General features: G+C 41.8%; 2 protein-coding genes across 3 annotated transcripts in view; both read left to right on the forward strand.

Moving 5' to 3' along the window:
* The window catches only part of HSCB (HscB mitochondrial iron-sulfur cluster cochaperone), a 33843-nt gene extending 26773 nt beyond the window's left edge, over positions 1-7070 (forward strand). Inside the window, exon 6 of the mRNA XM_022550853.3 lies at positions 7045-7070. Coding sequence (XP_022406561.1) covers positions 7045-7055 — 11 coding nt within the window. The 3' untranslated portion in view covers positions 7056-7070. The remainder of the gene's footprint in view (positions 1-7044) is intronic.
* A 1456-nt stretch (positions 7071-8526) lies between these two features.
* Positions 8527-21466, forward strand: CCDC117 (coiled-coil domain containing 117). Of its 2 annotated transcripts, XM_022550850.3 has the most exons (5): positions 8527-8799; positions 9471-9521; positions 15445-15669; positions 16146-16283; positions 18551-21466. In XM_022550850.3, exons 1-5 carry the CDS (start codon positions 8618-8620, stop codon positions 18786-18788), a joined length of 834 nt encoding a protein of 277 aa, XP_022406558.1. In that variant the 5' UTR covers positions 8527-8617; the 3' UTR covers positions 18789-21466. The 2 variants fall into 2 exon arrangements, with proteins under 2 accessions (XP_022406558.1, XP_089750768.1); XM_089894642.1 differs by lacking the exon at positions 15445-15669.
* Positions 21467-21472: the final 6 nt, after the last annotated feature.

The raw sequence follows: 21472 nt of genomic DNA on the forward strand, positions 1-21472 counted from the left end.
GTCCGGGAAGATCACACATGCCGTGGACCAACAAAGCCTGTGTGCCACAACTACTGAGCCTGTGCTCTACAGCCCGAGAGCCACAATTACTGAGCCCGCGTGCCTAGAGCCTGTGCTCTGCAACAAGAGAAGCCACTGCAGTAAACATCCTGCGCACCACAACAAAGAGTAGCTCCCGCTCGCTGCAACCAGAGAAAAGCCCACATGCAGCAATGAAGACCCAACTCAGCCAAAAATAAAATAAATTAAAAAAAACAAAACTATCTACCTGCACACCTGCCAGATTTCCCAGAGCAGAATGCCTCATTCCTGATCTCTGCCCTGAACTCCCTTCAGAGTGTGTTGAAAGTCAGCTATTGCAGTGGCTAATGACCTAATCCTTATAAAGCCGGATGGTGAGTGACATTCTTTAGTTAGTATTTGATTTAGGCATCAAGGTAACACTGGCCTCTTATAATGGATTGGGAAAATTTCCCTCCTCTTCTATTTGCTGGAAGAGTTTGTAAAGTATTGCTGTTAATTTTTCTTTAAATATTCAGTAGATTTCACTGGTGAAGCCATGTGGACCTGGTCTGTTCTTTGTAGGAAGATTGTTAATTACTAATTCAGTCTCTTATTATAAGTCTATTCAAAATTTCTATTTCTTCTCAAATCAGTTTTAATTTGTCTTTCTATGAATTTATCCATTTCATATAAATTATCTAATTTGTTGGCATACATTTGTTTATGATTTTCCCTTATAATTCCCTCTTTCATTCCTAATTTTATTAATTTGAGTCTTTGCTTTCTGTGTCTTGATCCGTCTAGCTAAAGGTTTGTCAGTTTGTCAGTTGTGTTAGTCTTTTCAAAGAATCAACTTTTAGTTTCCTTGATTTCTCTCTATTTTTTTCTACTCTTTATTTCATTTATTTCTGCTCTAATCTTTATTATTTCCTCCCTTCTGCTTGCTTTGTATTTAGTTTACTCTTCCTTTTTCTAGTTTCTTAAGGTGGAAGTGTTTATAGCTAAATTTCCCTCTAGGCATTGCTTTTACTGAATCCCATAAGTCTTGGTATATCGTATTTTTGTTTTCATTCATCTCAAAGCATTTCCCAGTTTCCCCTTGGATTTCTTTTTCACCCTTTGGTTCTACTAGGGTTTTTGAGTTTTGTTTTCTTTTTCTACTAGGTTTTTAAAATAAATTTATTTTATTTATTATTTTTGGCTGTGTTGGGTCTTCGTTGCTACGTGTGGGCTTTCTCTAGTTGCAGCAAGTGGGGCTTCTCTTGTTGCAGTGAGTGGGGCTTCGCTTGTTGCGGAGCACAGGCTCTAGGGCACGCAGGCTTCAGTAGTTGTGGTGCGAAGGCTTCAGTAGCTGTGGCTCGCAGGCTCTAGAGCACAGGCTCAGTAGTTGTGGCACACGGGCTTAGTAGCTCTACGGCATGTGGGATCTTCCCAGACCAGGGCTTGAACCCTTGTTCCCCGTACTGCGCCACCAGGGAAGCCCTCTACTAGGTTTTAATGAAAGCAAGTTTCACAAAAAATTCTTCCTTCAGTAAGGACATTTAGCAAGCAGGCACAAAATAGTGATACGACTTATTCTAGAATCTCCAAGTCCCAGCTCTGTTCCTCTTTGTTTCTCCAAAATTCATTACACAAAATGTTCATCTGAGGCAAATGAAAAAGTATTCCAGTGGCAGGGTATGACCAAGAACCCTCCCCACCAATATGGAGCACAGGACTAGTTAAGAATCAAACCGAGAATGCTATCTTGAGTACAAGAGGGTGAAGGGCTCACTAGATTTTTATACCTTATTAATGCCAGAATGAAGACACCCCCAAAGTAATTCCAATTAGTCCACGTCTTAAACACCACTCATCTTATCAATGAAAAACTGATTTCAACATTGATAATGTTAATGAGCAGAAATTCTAGAGTTCAGAAAAGGGAAAGACAGCTGAAGCACTTGTAAGAGTTGCCTTTAATTGAATCTCCTTGCCACCCAGGAGTGTGTATTGTGGTTAGGGAGGAGCATACCCGCCTTGGGGTGGACCAATGCCAACACAAACATTCCATCACACAGTCTGTGGAGAAATAATAGAAAGAAAATTGTAGGTCACATCACAGTGTAATGCATGGGAAAATATCTCTAGATAAAACTTTATAAATAAATTCAGTTTTATTTTTTTAAATACATATCAGAGCTGTGAGAACAACACATAATGAATAGCTAAGAATGAGTATGGGAGCTCCTCCATTGTTCCTCGGGACAATGTGGAAACAAGGCTGTTGCTTCAATGCCCAGACCTATTGCCCGTTTATTCTGCCTGAGTCATGGGCACCAAGGAAACCAGCCAAGGTCCTGGGCATTCTCATTGATGCTAACCCCAAAGAGCCGTGTGAAAATCCTTCATTTCCTATTTTCAAGCCTACCCCTGGCAGAATACATTCTCCAGAGTACTCCAAGAGCTTCAAGTAGGCCCACTTGTCATTCCCTGCAATCTATAGTACCTCCCCTCTTATGCCTCCAAAAGCATCACAAACATCTGATATGCTGGATAGGTCGGTTTGGATGCAAAAGAAGGAAGTTGTCACCAGAGAGATGGAAAAATGTATGCAAAAGTCTGGAGGTGAGAGAGAAGAAGCAAGAGGAAGTCAATAGAAAATTGAAGAAAATCCAAACTGCTGGATGCAGACATCAGGTGGGGATAGAGATAAAGCTTGGGAGGTGGGAAGCGTAGGGAACCTGAAGGAATGTGGAGTCTAGTAAGGAGGTTGGACCCTCTTAAGAGTAATAGAGAGTCATAGAAGGGTTTAGAGCAGGGGAGGAGCACATCAGGATTGCATGGTGGACAAATATCTCTGGCTCACAGGCTGGAGGGCAAGAGTGGAGCAGGGAGACCAGCTAGGAGGCTCCAGTAGGGAAGAGAAAAACAGAGCTTCTGGGGCTCCCCTGGTGGCGCAGTGGTTGAGAGTCTGCCTGCCGATGCAGGGGACACAGGTTCGTGCCCTGGTCTGGGAAGATCCCACATGCCGCAGAGCAGCTGGGCCCGTGAGCCATAGCCGCTGAGCCTGCACGTCCAGAGCCTGTGCTCCGCAATGCGAGAGGCCACAACAGTGAGAAGCCCGCGTACCGCAAAAAAACAAAAAAATAACAGAGCCTCTGGAGTCATGGCGATACCGATATCCCAGTTCTTCTGCAAAATCCTAATTGCCTGCACGAGGAAGCTGCCACCCTCTGGGACTGTGCTTACCCGGCAGGTGGGAGTATCTGCCATTTCCTTCCTCTTCTGCTCCAGGCTCCCTTGTTGATGTCAACCCGAGAAGCCATGTGAAGATACCTCATCACCGCCATCAGTGCTCACCAGGACAATGCCAACGACCAAATGACCCATTAGTCAACAAATGATGACCAAGGGAAAAAGCAGACGGGAGGTCTAGACTAACGGAGACTCAACAGACAGGCAAGGGCTTCCCTGGTGGCACAGTGGTTAAGGATCCACCTGCCAATGCAGGGGACACGGGTTCAAGCCCTGGTCCGGGAAGATCCCACATGCCGCGGAGCAAATAACCTGTGTGCCACAACTACTGAGGCTGTGCTCTAGAGCCTGCAAGCCACAACTACTGAGCCCGTGTGCCACAACTACTGAAACCCACATGCCTAGAGCCCACACTCTGCACTGAGAAGCCACCGCAATGAGAAGCCTGCACACCGCAACGAAGAGTAGCCCCCACTTGCCACAACTAGAGAAAGCCCACGCACAGCGATGAAGACCCAACGCAGCCAAAAAAATTAATTAAGTAAATAAATAAATAAATTTTTAAAAAGACCAGTAGGATATTAGAAATGAAAAAAAGAAAAGAAAAAAAAGAGACAGGCAAACCTAATACGAGGTTGAACTGTGATGCCATCAAACCAACAGAAAAAAGACATGTGGGGACACTTGGAAAAATGTGAATACAGATGAGATGATTTTAAAGAATTATTATTAATTCTGTTTAGGTGTGATAAAAGCATTGTGGTTATGTTTTGTTTTGTTTTAAATATTTGTTAGAGATAAATGTTAAAGCATTTACAGATAAAATACAAGTCTGGGATTTGCTTTAAAATAATCATGAAAAATTCCTGTGCCCTAACACAATATTTCCTATTTACATATTACATCCTTTTTTATCCTCATACGCACACATTTTTTCCATGCCTGTAGCCATAATACGCCAATTCTTTTATGATCCGAGAACAAATGCTGCTTTTGAGAAGGGGCTCCTCTATTTGGAATGTCATTGGCAACACCTGAACGTACAAGTTTCACTCTGTCCTTGACAGCCAAGGTCGTTCTCCTTTTTTAAGCAGGAGCATTAATTCCTTAGGGATTGTGATGGTTAATTTTATGTATTAACTTGATTAGCCTAAGGGATGTCCCAATAGCTGGTAAAACATCATTTCTGGGTGTGCTTCTGAGGATGTTTCTGGAAGAGATTAGAATTTGAATTGGGGAACTGAGTATTGCAGATGGCCCTTCGATGTGGGTGGGCACCTGCCAATCCACTGGGGGCTCTAATAGAAGAAAGAGGAGGAGGAAGGGCAAATTGGCTCTCTCTTTCTGCTTGAGCTGAGACATCCATCTGCTGCCCTTGGATGTCGGTTCTCCTGATACTCAGGCTTTCGCACTCAGAGACTTACACCATCAACCCCCTGATTGGCAAGCCTTCAGACTCAGGCTGAATTACATCACTGGCTTTCTGGTTTTCTAGTTGCAGATGGCAGATGGTAGGACTTCCTGGCTTCCATAACCAAGTAAGTCAATTCCTGTAATAGGTCTCCTCTTATATATATATCCCAGGATATATCCCTGTATATCCTATAGTTTCTGTTTCTCTGCAGAACCCTGACTAATGCAAGGATCTTCCCTCGAATATGCATTTGAGGATCCTCAGCAGGAAAAAAAAAAAAGTTTCTATTTGCTTGTGGAAAGCGGTAATGATATTCCTGGTTTTGGAATCAGTCAAATCTTTCCAGAACCATCATTACTAACTGTGAGACCTTGAGATTTGTCCTTCACCTCACTGAATCTTAGCCTCTAATTCTGCAAAGTGGTGATATTAACACCGTAGTACAGAGTTGTTGTGGAGCCAACATGAAATAGTGCCCTCAGCACAGTGCCTGGTACATAGTAAGTGTTCAATAAATGCACGCTGCTGGTGGTGTTTGCTTCTTTCAGCCTCTTGTTTTTAACCTCATGTCCTAGTCCATCCGTGCTGATATAACAAATATCATAGACTGGGTGTTATATAAACAACAGAAATTTATGCTCACAGTTCTGGAGGCCGGGAAGTCTGAGATGGAGCTACCAGCAGATCCAGTGTCTGGTGACAACACATTCCTAGTTCATAGATGGCCATCTTTCTGCTGTGTCCTCACATGGTAGAAGGGGCAGGGGAGCTTCGTAGGGTCTCTTTATAACGGCATTTGTGAGGGTTCCACCCTCATGACCTAATCACCTCCCAGAGGCCTAATACTATCCTAATACTATCATATTGGGGGTCAGGATTTCAACACATGAATTTGGGGGGACACAAACATTCAGTCCATTGTACCTCATCAATTGTTTATTTCAAAAACATTTATCCTTTATGGCCTAATAAATAGTACATATTCATTGGAAAAGAATAAAAACTTATACCCAGAAAGTGTAAGTTCTGGTATTGCCATCAACATTTTGGTTTGGTGTCTTTTCTTCCAGAGGGGATGAAGCCTAATATTTTTGTATTAACTTCCTGACGAGGTTGTTTCTTGCTAAGCTCTAGTAACTAATGACTAGTAATTATGTAGACAAATTACTCACCCTCTCTAAGTTTGGTTTTGCTGTCTTTATATAGAGTCATATGAGTATCTGTGGTCTAGTTGCGATAGTGCACAGCTCTTATGTGGGTATTGGACACTAGCACACAGGTACGTGAGTGTGCACATACACACAAATAAGAAAAAAAGACTGGAAGGATATTCATAACAATCATGCTTCTAATGGGATGCTATTAAGGCGCTTTTTATTTGCTTCTCTAACCTTTTATCACCACTTCAACTAATTTTTTACTAAGAACCTGTGTTTTTTTCCGCATGCGCAGGCTCAGCGGCCTGGCTCACGGGCCCAGCCGCTCTACGGCACGTGGGATCTTCCTGGACCGGGGCACGAACCCGTGTCCCCTGCATTGGCAGGCGGACTCTCAACCACTGCGCCACCAGGGAAGCCCCTGTGCTAGTTTTAAAACCAGAAACCTTTTTTTTTTTTTTAAATAAAAAGACAAATAAGATTAGCCACCAGGAAAAAGGAGTCAGGAAGGGATTGTCTAAGTGTCTGTATGTCTCTGACCCACCAATCCTATGAGAGGTGAGCCAGAAGTCACCTCTAGGAGGCAGGCCTGGATTGTCACTGAAAAGAAGAGATGCTCTCAGTGGCCACTGTTAAGTTCCATAGCCACTCTCCCCAAGTTAGTGTGGGAAACAGTGCACAATGATCCTGTTTTTTTCTTCCAGGGGTCCGAAGCTCCATGTAGTCTCTCTCAGACACATTATACTGAGGCTTTCACTGATTTCCCCAAAGCACTTTTTCCAGGGAATTCAATGAGATGGAGCAAATCCTAGAAGTTTAAGGCAGGATCTAGGGTCTCAGACCTGGGGCTGAACACTGGCTCCATCACTTATAGCTGAGGGAATTGGGAACCATAACCTGCCTCAATTTCCTTATCTGTAAAATGGGGGCATAAAAGCATCCAATTTAGCATTATTATGAGGAATACTTGACTTTATCTGGGTAAAGAGCACCTGCAAATAGGAAGTACCTAATAAATTATTAATTCTAATACATTGCTTGATAAGGGGCGTGCAACTTAGTATAGAATTGTGAATTAAAGGATAAAAGAATGAATTTGGATAGACATTCAAGAAATATAATTAGGTGGAAAAGAAGTTTCAGAATAATATATAGAGTAGGACTCCCTTTTATAAATGTATATTTGTATGTCTATGTGTATATAACATCATCTGGATGGGTTTTTTTTTTCAGGTGAGGAATGAGTTGACCATTTGTAGAAGTGACCCAGGAGAATATCTTTTATATCCAGTTGAGGTAAGTAGGGTGTTACCTTAAGGAGGCAAAACTGCATTGTAAATGTCAGTAAGAAAACTTAAACTGAATCAATCATATTACATTAGACAAAGGGGTCCATTTACTTTTTCCCAGACTACCATGAAGGCAATGTTGGAGAAAAACGAGGAGAAATCTGGAGGCCTTTCACGAGCCCATAGGACTTGCTAACTGATTAAATATGGGGGGGGGCGGTGAACAAAAAAGAGGCATCAATGATGATGCTTAGGGTTTTGGTTAGAAAGAGAAAAGCATCTTCTAACAGCTGAAACTGGCCTGGTACTATCAGGTGGACCCTGGTGTTCCCTGTTAAACAATTTCACAGAACATCAACATCAAACAGGGACAGAGATGTGACTTCTATGGATCAAGATAAAAGCAAGACCCCTTTGTAATCCTGTCTGTAACCCAATCCTAAACATTGTCCAAAGCACAAAATGACCAAACATCTCCCATCCTGGCCAATGCAAGGACTGTTGCTTCTTTACCAACTGTAGGTTTAGCCTCCCTTCATTCCCCCCACCTTCTAGAAAAGATTAGCTAAGATAACCATAGAATTATCTCTGCTTTCTGACAGTATTAAGTCCAGAGCAAAGCCCTGCTTCTTTGACCTGCCCCCAAATCCCCCTATGACACACAGAAATCCTATAGGAAGCCTTTTCTAACACCCTCTTACTGAGACACTCCCTGACTGCAGTAAGTCAATAAATCCATCTTTGGTCAATTACAGGTGTGTTCTTGGTGGTCTTTGGCTGAAGGGCATTGACTTTGATATAAGTAACTCAGACTAGATGATGGTGCCATTTCCTGAGATGGGAAAAATGATCGTGATCAGTGGTTGTGGTGACAAATTCTGCTAGCCCTTTAGCAAGACTTTGTCTCTGGATGTCCCAGATAGAGCCTGGAAGTCTTGCCAGTCCCTCTCACAAGAGCTCTAAGGTTTTCCCTCATCCTCCATGCTGTTCCCTCTAAGGCATCATCAACTTCATTTACATTAAAACACAGAAGGAATTACTAGCTGATTTTTAACGTGTACTATGTGCCAAGAAGTGTCCTAAGGGCTCTACATGTTTTAATCCATTTAATTCTCCCATCGGTCTTATGAACATAGGTACTACTGTTTTCAGGTTTTACTACTGAGAAAACTGAGGTACAGAGGTTCCATAACTTGCTGAGTGAGGATTCGAACCTATATCATATTCTAGGTTGGCCAGGGCCATCCTCCAGCCCCGGAGACTCGGACAAGCAGCCATCTTGTTTGTAGTCCTCAAGGACTTCAACTCCCGGCAGACCTTGCGTCAGCAGTTCTCCACACACAACAAATCCCGGCGTGCCCCGGGCGGCTTGGGGTGGAGGGTTCTAGAAGGCGTGACGTGGGGTCGGGAGCGGGCTCAGAAGCGGGCGCCTCTTGGCAGTCGCTGTGGCAGCCGCTGCCGGGTCTGGGGCCGCGGGCAGCCGGGGCCGCGGGCGCAGCCTCCTCACCTCTCCGGCCATGGCCGCGCTTGGCCGGCCTTTCAGCGGCCTCCCGCTGAGAGGCGGCTCGGACTTCCTACAGCCGCCACCGGCTTTCCCCGGCCGGGCCTTCCCGCCGGGGGCGGACGGCACCGAGCTGGCCCCGCGGTGGGAACCCCGCGCCGCCCCGAGCAGCCCGGGCGGGAGCGCGGCGCGCGGACGGTGAGGATCTCGGCGGGCGGGCGGGCGCGGGCTATTTGACCCTCCCCGCGACCTTCGGCGGGGGCTTCTCAGCCCCAGGTTGCTGATGAGGATACTGAGCCCCACAGTCGGTTACCGTTAGTCGCCTGAGGTAGCAAAGCGCGGGGGTCCGCTTCGGACCCTGGCCCCCCTGCGTCCCGGGAAGTGAGGAAACGGTCCGAGCTCGTCCAGGGCGTGCGAGGAAGGGAGCCGGGTCGAGCCGGGTCGAGCCGGGCCTGGAGCTGCCGTGGGCGCGGACTCGCCTCGCTCCCTCCAGAGCGTGGCGGAGCCGCCGCTGCTGTTAACTTTCAGCGCCTCTCGGACATTGAGTTTTCTCATCCGCAACTTGGGACAAAAGTGGGTCCTCCTAGTGGGATCATAAAATAAAGTGCTTAGCCCGGTTCCTGCCCCATACGTTTTCCCTACGGTGGTCCCCCTCAATTTATCTCCCCCGGTCTTGACCAAATGAGAAGTTTAGATTTCAGTCTCTATACCTGACTGACCTTGTGACCTGTATATCCATCCCACTCGGCAAGGAAGGGGACCGCTGGTGGTAATGGGGTGGGCAAGATTATCGGAGCCAGAAAGTGGATGCTGAACGCACCCGCTGAATAAATTTCTCAACTGACTGATTTTCTGGTTTGTTTCAACAGTGTTTCAGTTCACCATAGAAAGAAACACAAGCGAGAGGAGGAGGAGGATGAGTAAGTTTCAGGTGCCTTTTATTCACTTAACGGTCACTTAATTTAACCTATTTTATATCCATGACTATTTGTTTTTAAGTGAAAGTGTGAAACATCAGGTGTCTGAAAGAAGGTCCAGGGAACTGATAACATGGGTTACGTTTTAGAGAACGGAGCTGGGCAGGTCAGAGGGAAACTTGTCACTCTGTAAACAATTGTATAGCTTGGACATGGAAGCAACCTAAGTGTCCATCGACAGATGAATGGATAAAGATGATGTGGCACATATATACAATGGAGTATTACTCAGCCGTAAAAAGAAACGAAATTGAGTTATTGTAGTGAGGTGGATGGACCTAGAGTCTGTCATACAGAGTGAAGTAAGTCAGAAAGAGAAAAACAAATACCGTATGCTAACACATATATATGGAATCTAAAAAAAAAAAAAAGGCTCTGAAGAACCTAGGGGCAGGACAGGAATAAGGACGCAGATGTAGAGAATGGACTTGAGGACGTGGGGAGGGGAAAGGGTAAGCTGTGACAAAGTGAGAGAGTGGCATGGCCATATATACACTACCAAATGTAAAATAGATAGCTAGTGGGAAGCAGCCGCATAGCACAGGGAGATCACCTCGGTGCTTTGTGACCACCTAGAGGGGTGGGATAGGGAGGGTGGGAGGGAGCCCGTAAGAGGGAGGAGATATGGGGATATGTGTATATGTATAGCTGATTCACTTTGTCACACAGCAGAAACTAACACAACATTGTAAAACAATTATACTCCAATAAAGATGTTAAAAAATATATATAAGCGATTGTAATATTTGAACTTTGAGCCATGTGAATATTGTTATATGCACAAAATAAAAGAATTCGCAGAAGGCTACGTATTGAAAAGTCTTACACTCCTTGCTCCCAGTTCTCCCCAGAAGTTACCCTTGTTGCCTGTTTCCTATGTCTCCTAAGGAAGATAATGTAAAAATTTACAAGTTTATGACTGTATATAGTTCTGGTGTTTTACATTGTAAGTAAGATACTATTCACACTGCAACACATCGGATCTTTTCATTTTACTCTCCTGTAGCTTGTTGCATATGGGCACGTAGAGTTCTACCTAATTTCTTTTCCAACAGGTGAGTGGAATTCTATTGTAAGGCTAGGTACAGATAATTAACCAGTCTCCTAGTGATGGATTTCTAAGTTAATTCTAATCTTTGTTATTACTAACAAATCTACCATGACCACCATTCTTTTTTTTTTAACATCTTTATTGGAGTCTAATTGCTTTACAATATTGTGTTAGTTTCTGCTGTATAACAAAGTGAATCAGCTATATGTATACCTATATCTCCATATCCCCTCCCTCTTGCGTCTCCCTCCCACCCTCCCTATCCCACCCCTCTAGGTGGTCACAAAGCATGGAGCTGATCTCCCTGTGCGATGCAGCTGCTTCCCACTAGCTAGCTATTTTACATTTGGTAGTGTATATATGGCCATGCCACTCTCTCACTTCGTCCCAGCTTACCCTTCCCCCTCCCCACGTCCTCAAGTCCATTCTCTACGTCTGCGTCTGCATCTTTATTCCTGTCCTGCCCCTAGGTTCTTCAGAATCTTTTTTTTTTTAGATTCCATATATATGTGTTAGCATACGGTATTTGTTTTTCTCTTTCTGACTTACTTCACTCTGTATGAAAGATTCTAGGTCCATCCACCTCACTACAAATAACTCAATTTTGTTCCTTTCTGTGGCTGAGTAATATTCCATTGTATGTATGTACCACATCTTTATTCATTTATCTGTCGATGGACAATTAGGTTGCTTCCATGTCCAAGCTATACAATTGTTTACAGAGTGACAAGGCTATTGTAAATGGTGCTGCAGTGAACATTGGACCACCATTCTTTTAAAGTTCTTTGTATATATTTGCAAGTAGGTAAATGGATTCCTAGATGGGAAATTACTGGATCTTAAAGTATATACATTTTGAATTTTGGAAAAAGTTGTTGCCTATTTATACTCCTTTTACAGTGGGAATGCCTGTTTCTCCATCTTCTCAGGTGGAGATTTTTTGATCACCACTTAACTGATAGGTAAAAAATTACATCTCATAGGCAGACAGTCTTAAAAAAAAAAATGAGTAAAAGATTTCCCCAAAGGGGATATGCAAATGACCAATTAAATGAAAAGATGTTTGACCTCATCGGTCTTTAGGGAATATTAAAGACACAATAAGATACTCCACCACCAGATTCTGGAGGGTTCTGTAGCACCAGGAACTCTCAAACACTATGGATGAATATGTAAATTGCTACAACACTTTGGGAAACACTTTTGCATTATCGCATGAGTTGAAGGTGCACATACCCATTTACCCAGCAGTTCTCCTCTTGAGTATGTACATGTGCTCATCAGGAGACATGTACAAGAAAGTTCATAGCATCCTTGTTCATGATAGCTCAAAATTGGAATGTCCCTGAACAGTACAATGGATAAAGTAAATTTTTTGCTGAGTTCAATTCAGAAAAAAAAAAAAAACAAAACCCACATCTATCAACCTAGATGTGTCTTATAGTATGAGCAAAAGAAACATCACAAGAATGTATATGTATACAGTATAATTCTTTATATATAAGGTTCAAAACCAGGCAAAACTAAAACCTTGAAGATTGCATATCTACATACTTGATAATGTATTTTTTAAAAAATGAAGTGATTACCATAAAAGATAGTATTTACCTACAGAGAGGAGGGAGTAGAGTACCATTTTGGGATTCTGACAGCAGTCTGTATCTTGTATATTATTTTCATGGATTCCCCCCCCCCGGTACACGGACCGGGGCACGAACCCATGTCCCCTGCATCGGCAGGCGGACTGTCAACCACTGTACCACCAGGGAAGCCCCTGGATTTTTGTTTCATAATTATTGTATGTACTTTTATAAGTGTAGGCATTTTATAATTAAATTAGATCACTGTTTTAATTTGTATTTTGTAAATTATAGGCGGTGTTGAACATCTTTTAAGCCATCTGTGCTTCATTTTGTGTGAATTGTTCATGTTTCTGCAAATTTTTTATTGGCTTATTGGTCTTTTTCTTGTTACTCTATAAGAAATTTTATTAAGGAAGCCGGTATATTATATATGTTTTGTTTTCTCCAGATTTGTTGTCTTTCAACTTTGTGTATGATCTTTTTTTTTTTCTTTTTTTGCCAGCATAAACTTTGAATTTTCTCACCTGGTTGATACATAGACTAATGAGACAGTAGATTTGAATGTTGTCTCAGTTTAAAAACACTTCTGGGACTTCCCTGGTAGTCCAATGGTTAAGACTCTCCGCTTCCAATGCAGGGGGCATGGGTTTGATCCCTGGTTGGGGAACTAAAAATCCTGAATGCTGCAGCGTATGGCCAAAAACTTTTTTTAAATAAATAATAAAATTAAAAACCTCTGGACCAGACAATATTTATGTTCTTTATAGCCTTGGGATTACTGTAGATACACAGGGACCTCTTTGCTTTTATCTTTTGGGGTTCCTTATAGGAGATTATTGAATAAAGAGTTCCAGTGTCATAAATAAAAGGTTTGAAGTGTACAAACAATTGGCTTTAAAAGTTAACCATCTTTTATATAACTGATGCATTTTGTTGTGAAGCTGAAACTAACATACCATTGTAAAGCAATTATACTCCAATAAAGATGTTAAAAAAAAAAAAGTTAACCATCTTTAATATACACGTGGAGAGATTGAGGCCCTGAGACTGGACAGTTGGATGTCAAATACCTAGAAGTGTGCTGCCCGCCTGCCACTTCCATAGCTCTTATCAGAACTTTAAAGTCTTTTATATCCCATTTTCTTTGGGACTTAATCATCATTGATCTCTAAGTATTTGCAAAGTGGACCTAGAGGCATGAAATAATTTAGCCCAAATTATGTTGGAGATCAGAGATCAGAACCCAGCTCTGATACTCAGTTGCATTTAAAGATCTTTTAAAAAATATATATATATTTATTAGGCTGCTCCAGGCCTTCGTTGCGGCATACAGGATTTTTTAGTTGCGGCATTTGAACTCTTAGTTGCGGCATGCATGCGGGATCTAGTTCCCCCACCAGGGATGGAACCCAGGTCCCCTGCACTGGGAGCATGGAGTCTTACCCACCGGGCCAGCAGGGAAGTCCCTCAGCTGTATTTAATAGTTGAATTGTTAGATATGCTAGGAAATTACCTGTTCCTTCTAGATTTATTCTGCTTTTTCTTACATGACTTTTTTTTTTTTTTTGGCTGTGTTGAGTCTTTGTTGCTGCACGTGGGCTTTCTCTGGTTGCAGCGAGTGGGGGCTACTCTTTGTTGCCGTGCAGTGGCTTCTCGTTGTGGAGCACAGGCTCTAGGCGTGCGGGCTTAGTAGTTGTGGCACGCGGGCTTAGTAGTTGTGGCACGCGGGCTCGGTACTTGCGGCTCATGGGCTCTAGAGCACAGGCTCAGTAGTTGTGGCGCACGGGCTTAGTTGCTCTGCAACATGTGGGATCTTCCCGGACTGGGCTCAAACCCATGTCCCCTGCATTGGTAGGCGGATTCTTAAGCACTGAGCCACCAGGGAAGTCCAACATGACTTCTTACGTCTATAACTTTTTCTTCTGCTTTCGAAAACGTCACATACTTTATCCAAATACTCCAGAAATGTTTGATTTATGGATAGACATTCTTAATACTTTATTATGAATTAAAAATAATTATACACGAAACATCTCATTTAATAATTGATTCCAGTCAAAAATCTAGGTTCAAGAGAGCATTATTACTTGTCAGATTTTATAATGCCAGAGACTTGAATGTTGATTTTCATAGTCTTGACATGAAATAGAAATTTCTTTCTAAAATACATGCTTCTTCCTTTGACTCTTAGTTTAGAATCAGAAGCTGTGGTAGCCATTAATGAACTTTTTGGTTGCAGAGCTGTGTTCTGGTCTTGAGATTGTGCTTGGTGATGCCCAGGCAATAATGTACTTTTGGTCTAAATACTCAAATAGAGCAGGGCAGGTTGTCTATTTAACTTGCTTCAGGACAGGTCTCAGCTAAACACCAGGCAGGTCATAGTGCTTGCAGATACTAGTTCGTGGTAAGAGCTTGAACAGTTGAATTTCCCTAACAAGGCAGGAGGTTTTAGTGAAAATGGCAAAGAGGTAGGATTCAGGGTCTGTCTCTGGGGTCTGGTACCCAAAATATCAATACAACTCACCTTACATGACACTTTGGAGGGAGCACTTTAGTTTTCGAGGTCCTAGTTTCCACATGTGCAAAACAAAGAAATTGGATTTGATGAACTCTAAGGTCTCAAGGAAATACAAAATTTCTAGGAAGTGAGGATAGTTTATGTTGCAAGGCAGGAGAAAAGTGCACCCCATTATTAGGGACCCATAGGGCAAATGACAGCCTCTGCCATTTTTGGAGAGAACCAAGAAATCAGCAATATCATTTGCACCTGTAGTACTTGCTGCAGGCCTGATGAAGCATATATTTTTGCCCTAAGGGAATATAGGATGCCTGCAGATTACCTCCTCATATGCCCAGTGTAGTGGAGCAGCAGCAATTTGAAAAAATATGGCTGGCACTGAATTGCTACTTTGTGATTTTTGTATTCTTTACTTCCCACTTGACCTTTCCAGAGCTGAATAAGTGAGAACGACTTTAAATTCCCACAGCGAACACTTCTAATCTGGAAAAGCAAAAATCTTGCAGTTGCAACCTAATTTGACAAATGTCGGGAAGGGAAACATCTCAGGGAGGCTGTGAGAATGACAGAAAAGAAAATGTGTGATTTTCCATCTTGTAATCACACACTGTCAAAAATTAGAGGTTTTTCGTAGAAGAATTTGATTAGAGATGGGGGATGATACACATTTCATTTATATTAGCCAGGATTTTCATTGATTTTTTTTTTTTTCAGTTGTCCAGTAAGAAAGAAAAGGCTAACTGAAGCAGGGCTCTGTGCTGGTCCTAATGACTGGATTCTTTGTGCACATCAGGATATAGAGGGTCATGGAGTAAATCCGTGCACTAGTGGCCTTTCTGCACCTGGCATGTTAGATGTTATTTGTGAAGAGATGGATCAGACAACAGGAGAACCACAATGTGAAGTTGCCCGAAGGAGGCTTCAGGAAATTGAGGACAGGTAAATGGGCAGCATATATCTAGCTGCTTATTATTGTTCCTGTGTAACATCTCTACTCTTTCAAGTTAGTCTAATTCATCATTTGGTGATTCCTTGATCCTCAATGTATCAGACTATAAAAATCAGAAAGCTCAAAGTATATACTTTAAATGTTAAAGTAAGTTCTTCTCATAGAACTGTACTAAATATTTTCACTTACTATCTCTGAATATTACTTTTTGGTCTGAGGGTTTTTAGGGACACATTCTTCAAATTTGATTGCCTCTAATGTAAAACATTTTGGTTAAATGTTGAACAGCTCTTTTGTGTATACTTTTTTCTCTCAGGTATAGTCTCATATTTTACTTGATATTTTGCTGTAGCACCTGTTGTGTTTATCCTTGTTTTTATTTTTTAAATTTTTTCCCAATTAATAGAATATATAATAGCTTAACTAAATAATTTTTCTTTCTTCCTTCGCTTCTGTCTTTATTTAGAATAATTGACGAAGATGAAGAAGTTGAAGCTGACAGAAATACTAACCATCTTCCCAGCCTTGTCCTTTCTGATACCATGAAAACAGGTTTGAAGAGGGAATTTGATGAAGTCTTTACAAAGAAAATGATTGAGTCCATGTAAGTTTTGGTTTCTGGTTTCCATTCAGTTATGATCTTGGAGGGAAAACACAGTCTCTAGATATTTCCTGATCGCCAACCAAGTGAAAGCACAGTACGTTTGTATTTAGCCCAAGTTGGAGACCTTTTCTTAGTTCATTGGGGTGAGCAAAATGCTACGCAAGCAGGAGTTGGCTGCCTTGTGTACTCAGCCCTGGGTTGTTTTGAAGTCCTAAAATGCACTAATAGTCTAATATTTGGAAATGGGAGGATTGGCAAGAAAGAACCCATTCTCATATGTATATGTGTAGCTGATTCACTTTGTTATACAGCAGAAACTAACACACCATTGTAGAGCAATTATACTCCAATAAAGAAGTTAAAAAAAAAAAAAACCATTCTCTCAAATACCTATGATAGGATGTAGGAACCACATTTCAAAAGTACCTTTTACCTGGCTCTCTCAGTTATCTAGGACCACTATTAGGACCTAGGAAACAAAAGTCTCCCAGTAGTCAAAAAAGTTATCACAAAGGCCACAATCCACAGCTCATATTCTTACCTCATAGTGTGTAGCCCCTCAGGCCTTTAGCTCTAAGAGCCATTTTGCACTTAGTTTAGACCCAGTTTGATCAGCTCAGTTATCTGGTTTCCTCAGTTATCAGAGTAGAAACACAAAAACAGCCGAACAGACAAACTCATAGTAGTCAATAGTGACAGTACAGTGTGAGAACAGGATAGGCAACTGGAAAGCAAACATAAGAACCTGAAAAGCAAAGCAGCCTGGAGCCCATTTACATAAGAACTAATGATAGCCCTGTAATTCTTGTAGTCCTTGAGCTTAGATGATTTCAAGTGGTCATTACCAACTCTGTAAAGTACAGTTGTCTCTTAATATCCATGGGGGGATTGGTTCCAAGACCCCCTGCGGATACTAAAATCCAGGAATGCTCAGTTCCCTTATATAAAATGGTCTGAGGGCTTCCCTGGTGGCGCAGTGGTTAGGAATCCGCCTGCCAATGCAGGGGACACAGGTTCGAGCCCTGGTCTGGAAAGATCCCACATGCCACGGAGCGACTAAGCCCTTGTGCCACAACTACTGAGCCTGCGCGCTAGAGCCCGTGAGCCACAACTACTGAGCCCACGTGCCGTAGCTTCTGAGGCCCACACGCCTAGAGCCTGTGCTCTACAACAAGAGAAGCCACCACAATGGGGAGCCCACGCACTGCAACGAAGAGTAGCCCCCACTCGCCACAACTAGAGAAAACCACGCAGCAATGAAGACCCAACACAGCCAAGAATAAGTTAATTAATTAATTAATTAATTAAAAAATAAAATGGTCTGAATCAAAAACCCACAGATACAGAGGGCCAACTGTAGTAGGCAAGTTATAAAGTGCCATTTAGATGTTGCCTAGAAAAGACTTCAGATAGACTTGGTACTCAGTGAGGGTTAAGTGTCAGATATCTGAAAAATTCTCTTAGGATACCAGACCCACTGATGCCAGGTAGATGAGACAGTATTGTCTTTAGACACAGTGGGTTCCACTGCTGCTCGATGTTAGCACACAAGGGTTTTGCATTAGCCTCCTAGCTTGATCTTATAATTCTGACTACCCAGCCCTTAGGGTGGGTAAATAGTGTAGCCAAGAGTAAGCAGGTCATGTTGCCCTCCAGCCTAAAACATAGCACTTTCTGCTCTTGGTAGTTTTCCAGAAGCTAGCCTTATGTGTGGGGGAGTGTGTTCTTCATTGTTTGTGTTTTATTTTTCCTTACTTGCCCTTGGGTCCCAGAAACCATCAAACCATCACTAGATGGAGAGGGCAGCGAGGGGGTGGGGTAGGCACAGACAGTGGCTTACTGCAAAAAGCATTATGTTTCATAGCTGTACTAAGCAAAAGGCATACTGAGATATTTTTAGTGTGTTTGGCCAATGTTTCTTTTTCATTTGTAATGGTTTAGTACAAGATAGTAGCTCACATTTGCTAATATTAACCACAGTTTAAGAAAACACTATAATAAATCAAGGGCCTCTGTTTTACATGTTGAATGTTTATATTCTGATCACAGCATCAATACAACCAGTTGGTTTGCTTAAAAATGCATGCAGAACTGTAAAATTTAATGTACTTGAGTGGCCTTTGTAAAGATCAATTTGGATTGTCATAAATCTCCTATTTAATCCCATCCGTTTTTAGATGTTAGGTAGCAAACATTAGTTTTTCAATGTATATCTTTTATTTTCATGTTATAAAATTATTGATAAAAATCTGTATTTTATGTCTTAGGAGCCGTCCTTCCATGGAGCTTGTGCTCTGGAAACCTCTCCCTGAACTCCTTTCTGATAAGCCAAAGCTGTCATCTAGTGCTAAGAACTACACAGGAGAGAGCCAAACTAAGCATGCAGCTGCTGGCACTGCCTACCCTCAAAGAACTGAACTGTTCTTGGAACCTCGGCAAACAGGGTTGCCTGTTTACACTAGTTTGGAGACAGCTGCTTGCACAGAAGAAGAGATGGAACTCTAGACACCAGTTTCTATACTAAAGTTGTCAAAATTTTAGAAGGCTTATGTGTTCAGTCATGAGCCTGCTTGTACAGTATAGGGACTTGAAAGTTTTGAAACGGGTGTAATAGCTCCACCTGTGATTTGGGGTGGGACTCTCATTTTGGGTAGCCATTTCTTGAATTCAACTTTTGCCAAGGAAACTTGTCTCAAGAGAAAAGCAGTTTTCTAGGGGTCTTATTAAAGGAATAAGGAGTACATTCTGCAAAGTCAAGTATAGAAGCTATATGTGTAAGCATGACTTTTAAGTCATCTGTCACATTGTCTGTATCATTCAGATACTTGAGTTGAAAAAGATGCATTAAGAAAGTAGGATGCTCTCCTACTATGTGTACTTCGACAGTCGAGCCACAACTTAATCTGTAGTTATGAGCTCTGTTTACAGTGGTGACTATATATGATTGGGGAGAAGGAGAAAGGAGGCAGTAGCTTAAGCCTATGCTGGGGAAATTAACAGAGGCTCTGAAACCTGTATATTAGTTGTCAATTCATTGTAGCTATATTGATTAAATAGCCAGTAGCGTTGTGGCTCCCCTCTTTGCCTCTGAAAATGCAATGAAAAATACAAAGAAAAGGTTTTTCCTTTGAGGCTCTTTTGCCTTGTGCTACTGTTGCTCCTTGGTTTCCCTTGCATAATCGGTAAGCCCAGCTATTCAGTAATGTTTACAGCTTAATTAACTTTGAGTGATAGTTTAAAAGGTTGTGAGGTAAACCATGTGCGAATTGGCTCTGGGAGAAGCATCCCTCAGGTAATCCTGGGGCAGTGCTGTATCAGCTAAGCCCAGCATATAACTTCTGTAGTTAAAAAAAAAAGTTGTGCCTGTATAAGCAAGTTGAGTTTTTTAATGTTAATTTAGAAAACAGTGACTGAATAATTAGCTGAGCAGACATGGGCAAGTGACATTGAGATTTACTGAAATAGCCAGTTTGCCTATTGTTTCAGCTATGGTGCAGTAAGCCTAAAAGTTAGAGAATAGCTTCCTGCTAGCAGGAAATCTTCATCTTGAGGACCTTAACCAGGCTCAAGGCGTCCTCTGAGGGTAACCAGGATTGAAGTTTTTTATTTCTCAGGAAGAGCTCTTCTGCGTGGCAAGGACTCAGTAGTACGAAGTAAAATGACAATTTCTTTAGTGCTACAGAATATCCACTATAACTTATTGAGTGTAATACTAGCTCTTTTATCAGACAATGGGAGACCACCCCAGTTCTGTTTTCTGGGTTTCTTTTGCCTTTGTTGGAATCAGATACCTTGTGTAGAAAACATGGTTTATGCCAAGTAGAGGTGACTTTAGGAGGCAGCTCCCCGGCAATTTTGAAACCCATGCCGAAGTCCCTCCCCTTTTTACAGATGGCATAGAAGTCACAAGTCTGTTAACTGGACTGTTTCTTCTCCTGCCTGTTGTTCCTGCTTTCTCTATTTCTGTCTGGATAGTCAGGAAAAGATTTAATGTTTAATATTTAAACAAAATATTTAATGTCTACACAATAAAATTATTCAAACTTCAAACCAGTATTGAAGCAGTTGGAAACCAGCTAATAGTTTCTTAATCTCAGATTTAGAGATGAATGTAAACTGTATTCTGTTGAAACGTGCAAGTGTTTGATTCATGCCGTTTAAAAAACTCCTGCCTCTAGGTAATTGTTAATGGGACCAACTTGTAAAGTTTGTAGCCTTAAACCTCCATGCATTTGTTCTGCTACAGCTCAAAAACATGAAGTGACTGCCTGGAATTTGGAGTTAGTCCCAGTGTTCAGGTGAAGGAGAGGTGACAGCTTTCCAAAGAAGGACCCAAGCACACTAACACTGTCTTCTATAGGGATTGTTGGGCAGGCCTGGGATCCAGGTCTGTACAGTGAACAGGAGGAAAGAAGAGCTCTGAAACAAGGCTCAGATACCACGGGTATATGTAGGAGAGAACTAATAAGATTCTGTTAAGATCCAAGCAGAACTTGTTTCAGAAGTCATTTTACCTGACATCATTATTTCTGCAGGAAACATGGATGTTCAATGCTCCTTTTTAAACTTTATCCTGCACGTTTGTACAAAAATTGTCGTCGTCATCCATGTGGTGCTTACTCATCTGAGCCGTCTCCACAGTCCCCATGCCTCTGCTTTGTTTTTCTTTTGTAGAGTAAGGCTTTTGCTTTTGCCTTAAGGTTTCCCTAGGGAATTAACAGGTCTTTTCATTTTGTACAGCTTTTGCAGCATGGATCAAACATTGGCTTACTATGCTAATGTGTGAAGAGAAAAAATTATCTAAAGCAGGTGAGCTTTAATGAACAAATGTGTATTTTCTCTGAGTTTGATTAGGGTGTGTGTGGTTTTGTTTTTTTTTATTTCATATGAAGAAAGTTAAGTGCGGTTCTCACAGATATTAATCAAATAAAAATTGCTACTCATTCTTGAAAAGGTGCAAATGTAAAATTTAAAAAATAAGTGGAAACTAGAACCATAAGAAAAATGTTCACCAGTGGGTTCATTAATTATTTTGTATCTGGAACTTGGTTTTGTTTTTTAATAGTGATAAGGATGGTGGAGTACTTGGAAAGTTGTGGAAGATGCTGTTAATTTTACTTTAAAATGAGAATCTGGTGTTTTTGTATTTTGTTTTCAATAAAACTTAAGTGTTTTGGACTATTTGAGAT

This window comes from Delphinapterus leucas, chromosome 14 (genome assembly GCF_059928025.1).
Source record: "Delphinapterus leucas isolate spDelLeu-1000000601 "Yukka" chromosome 14, BTC_Dleu_Yukka2, whole genome shotgun sequence".
Lineage (NCBI taxonomy): Eukaryota > Metazoa > Chordata > Mammalia > Artiodactyla > Monodontidae > Delphinapterus > Delphinapterus leucas.

What these genes read in the sequence shown, in the direction of transcription:
- CCDC117 (XM_022550850.3), top strand. Translation starts at nt 8,618, where the DNA reads ATGGCCGCGCTTGGCCGGCCTTTCAGCGGCCTCCCGCTGAGAGGCGGC. An exon ending in CGAGAGGAGGAGGAGGATGA is followed by an intron (nt 9,522 to 15,444) that starts GTAAGTTTCAGG and finishes TTTTTTTTTCAG; the next exon opens with TTGTCCAGTAAGAAAGAAAA. An exon ending in CTTCAGGAAATTGAGGACAG is followed by an intron (nt 15,670 to 16,145) that starts GTAAATGGGCAG and finishes GTCTTTATTTAG; the next exon opens with AATAATTGACGAAGATGAAG.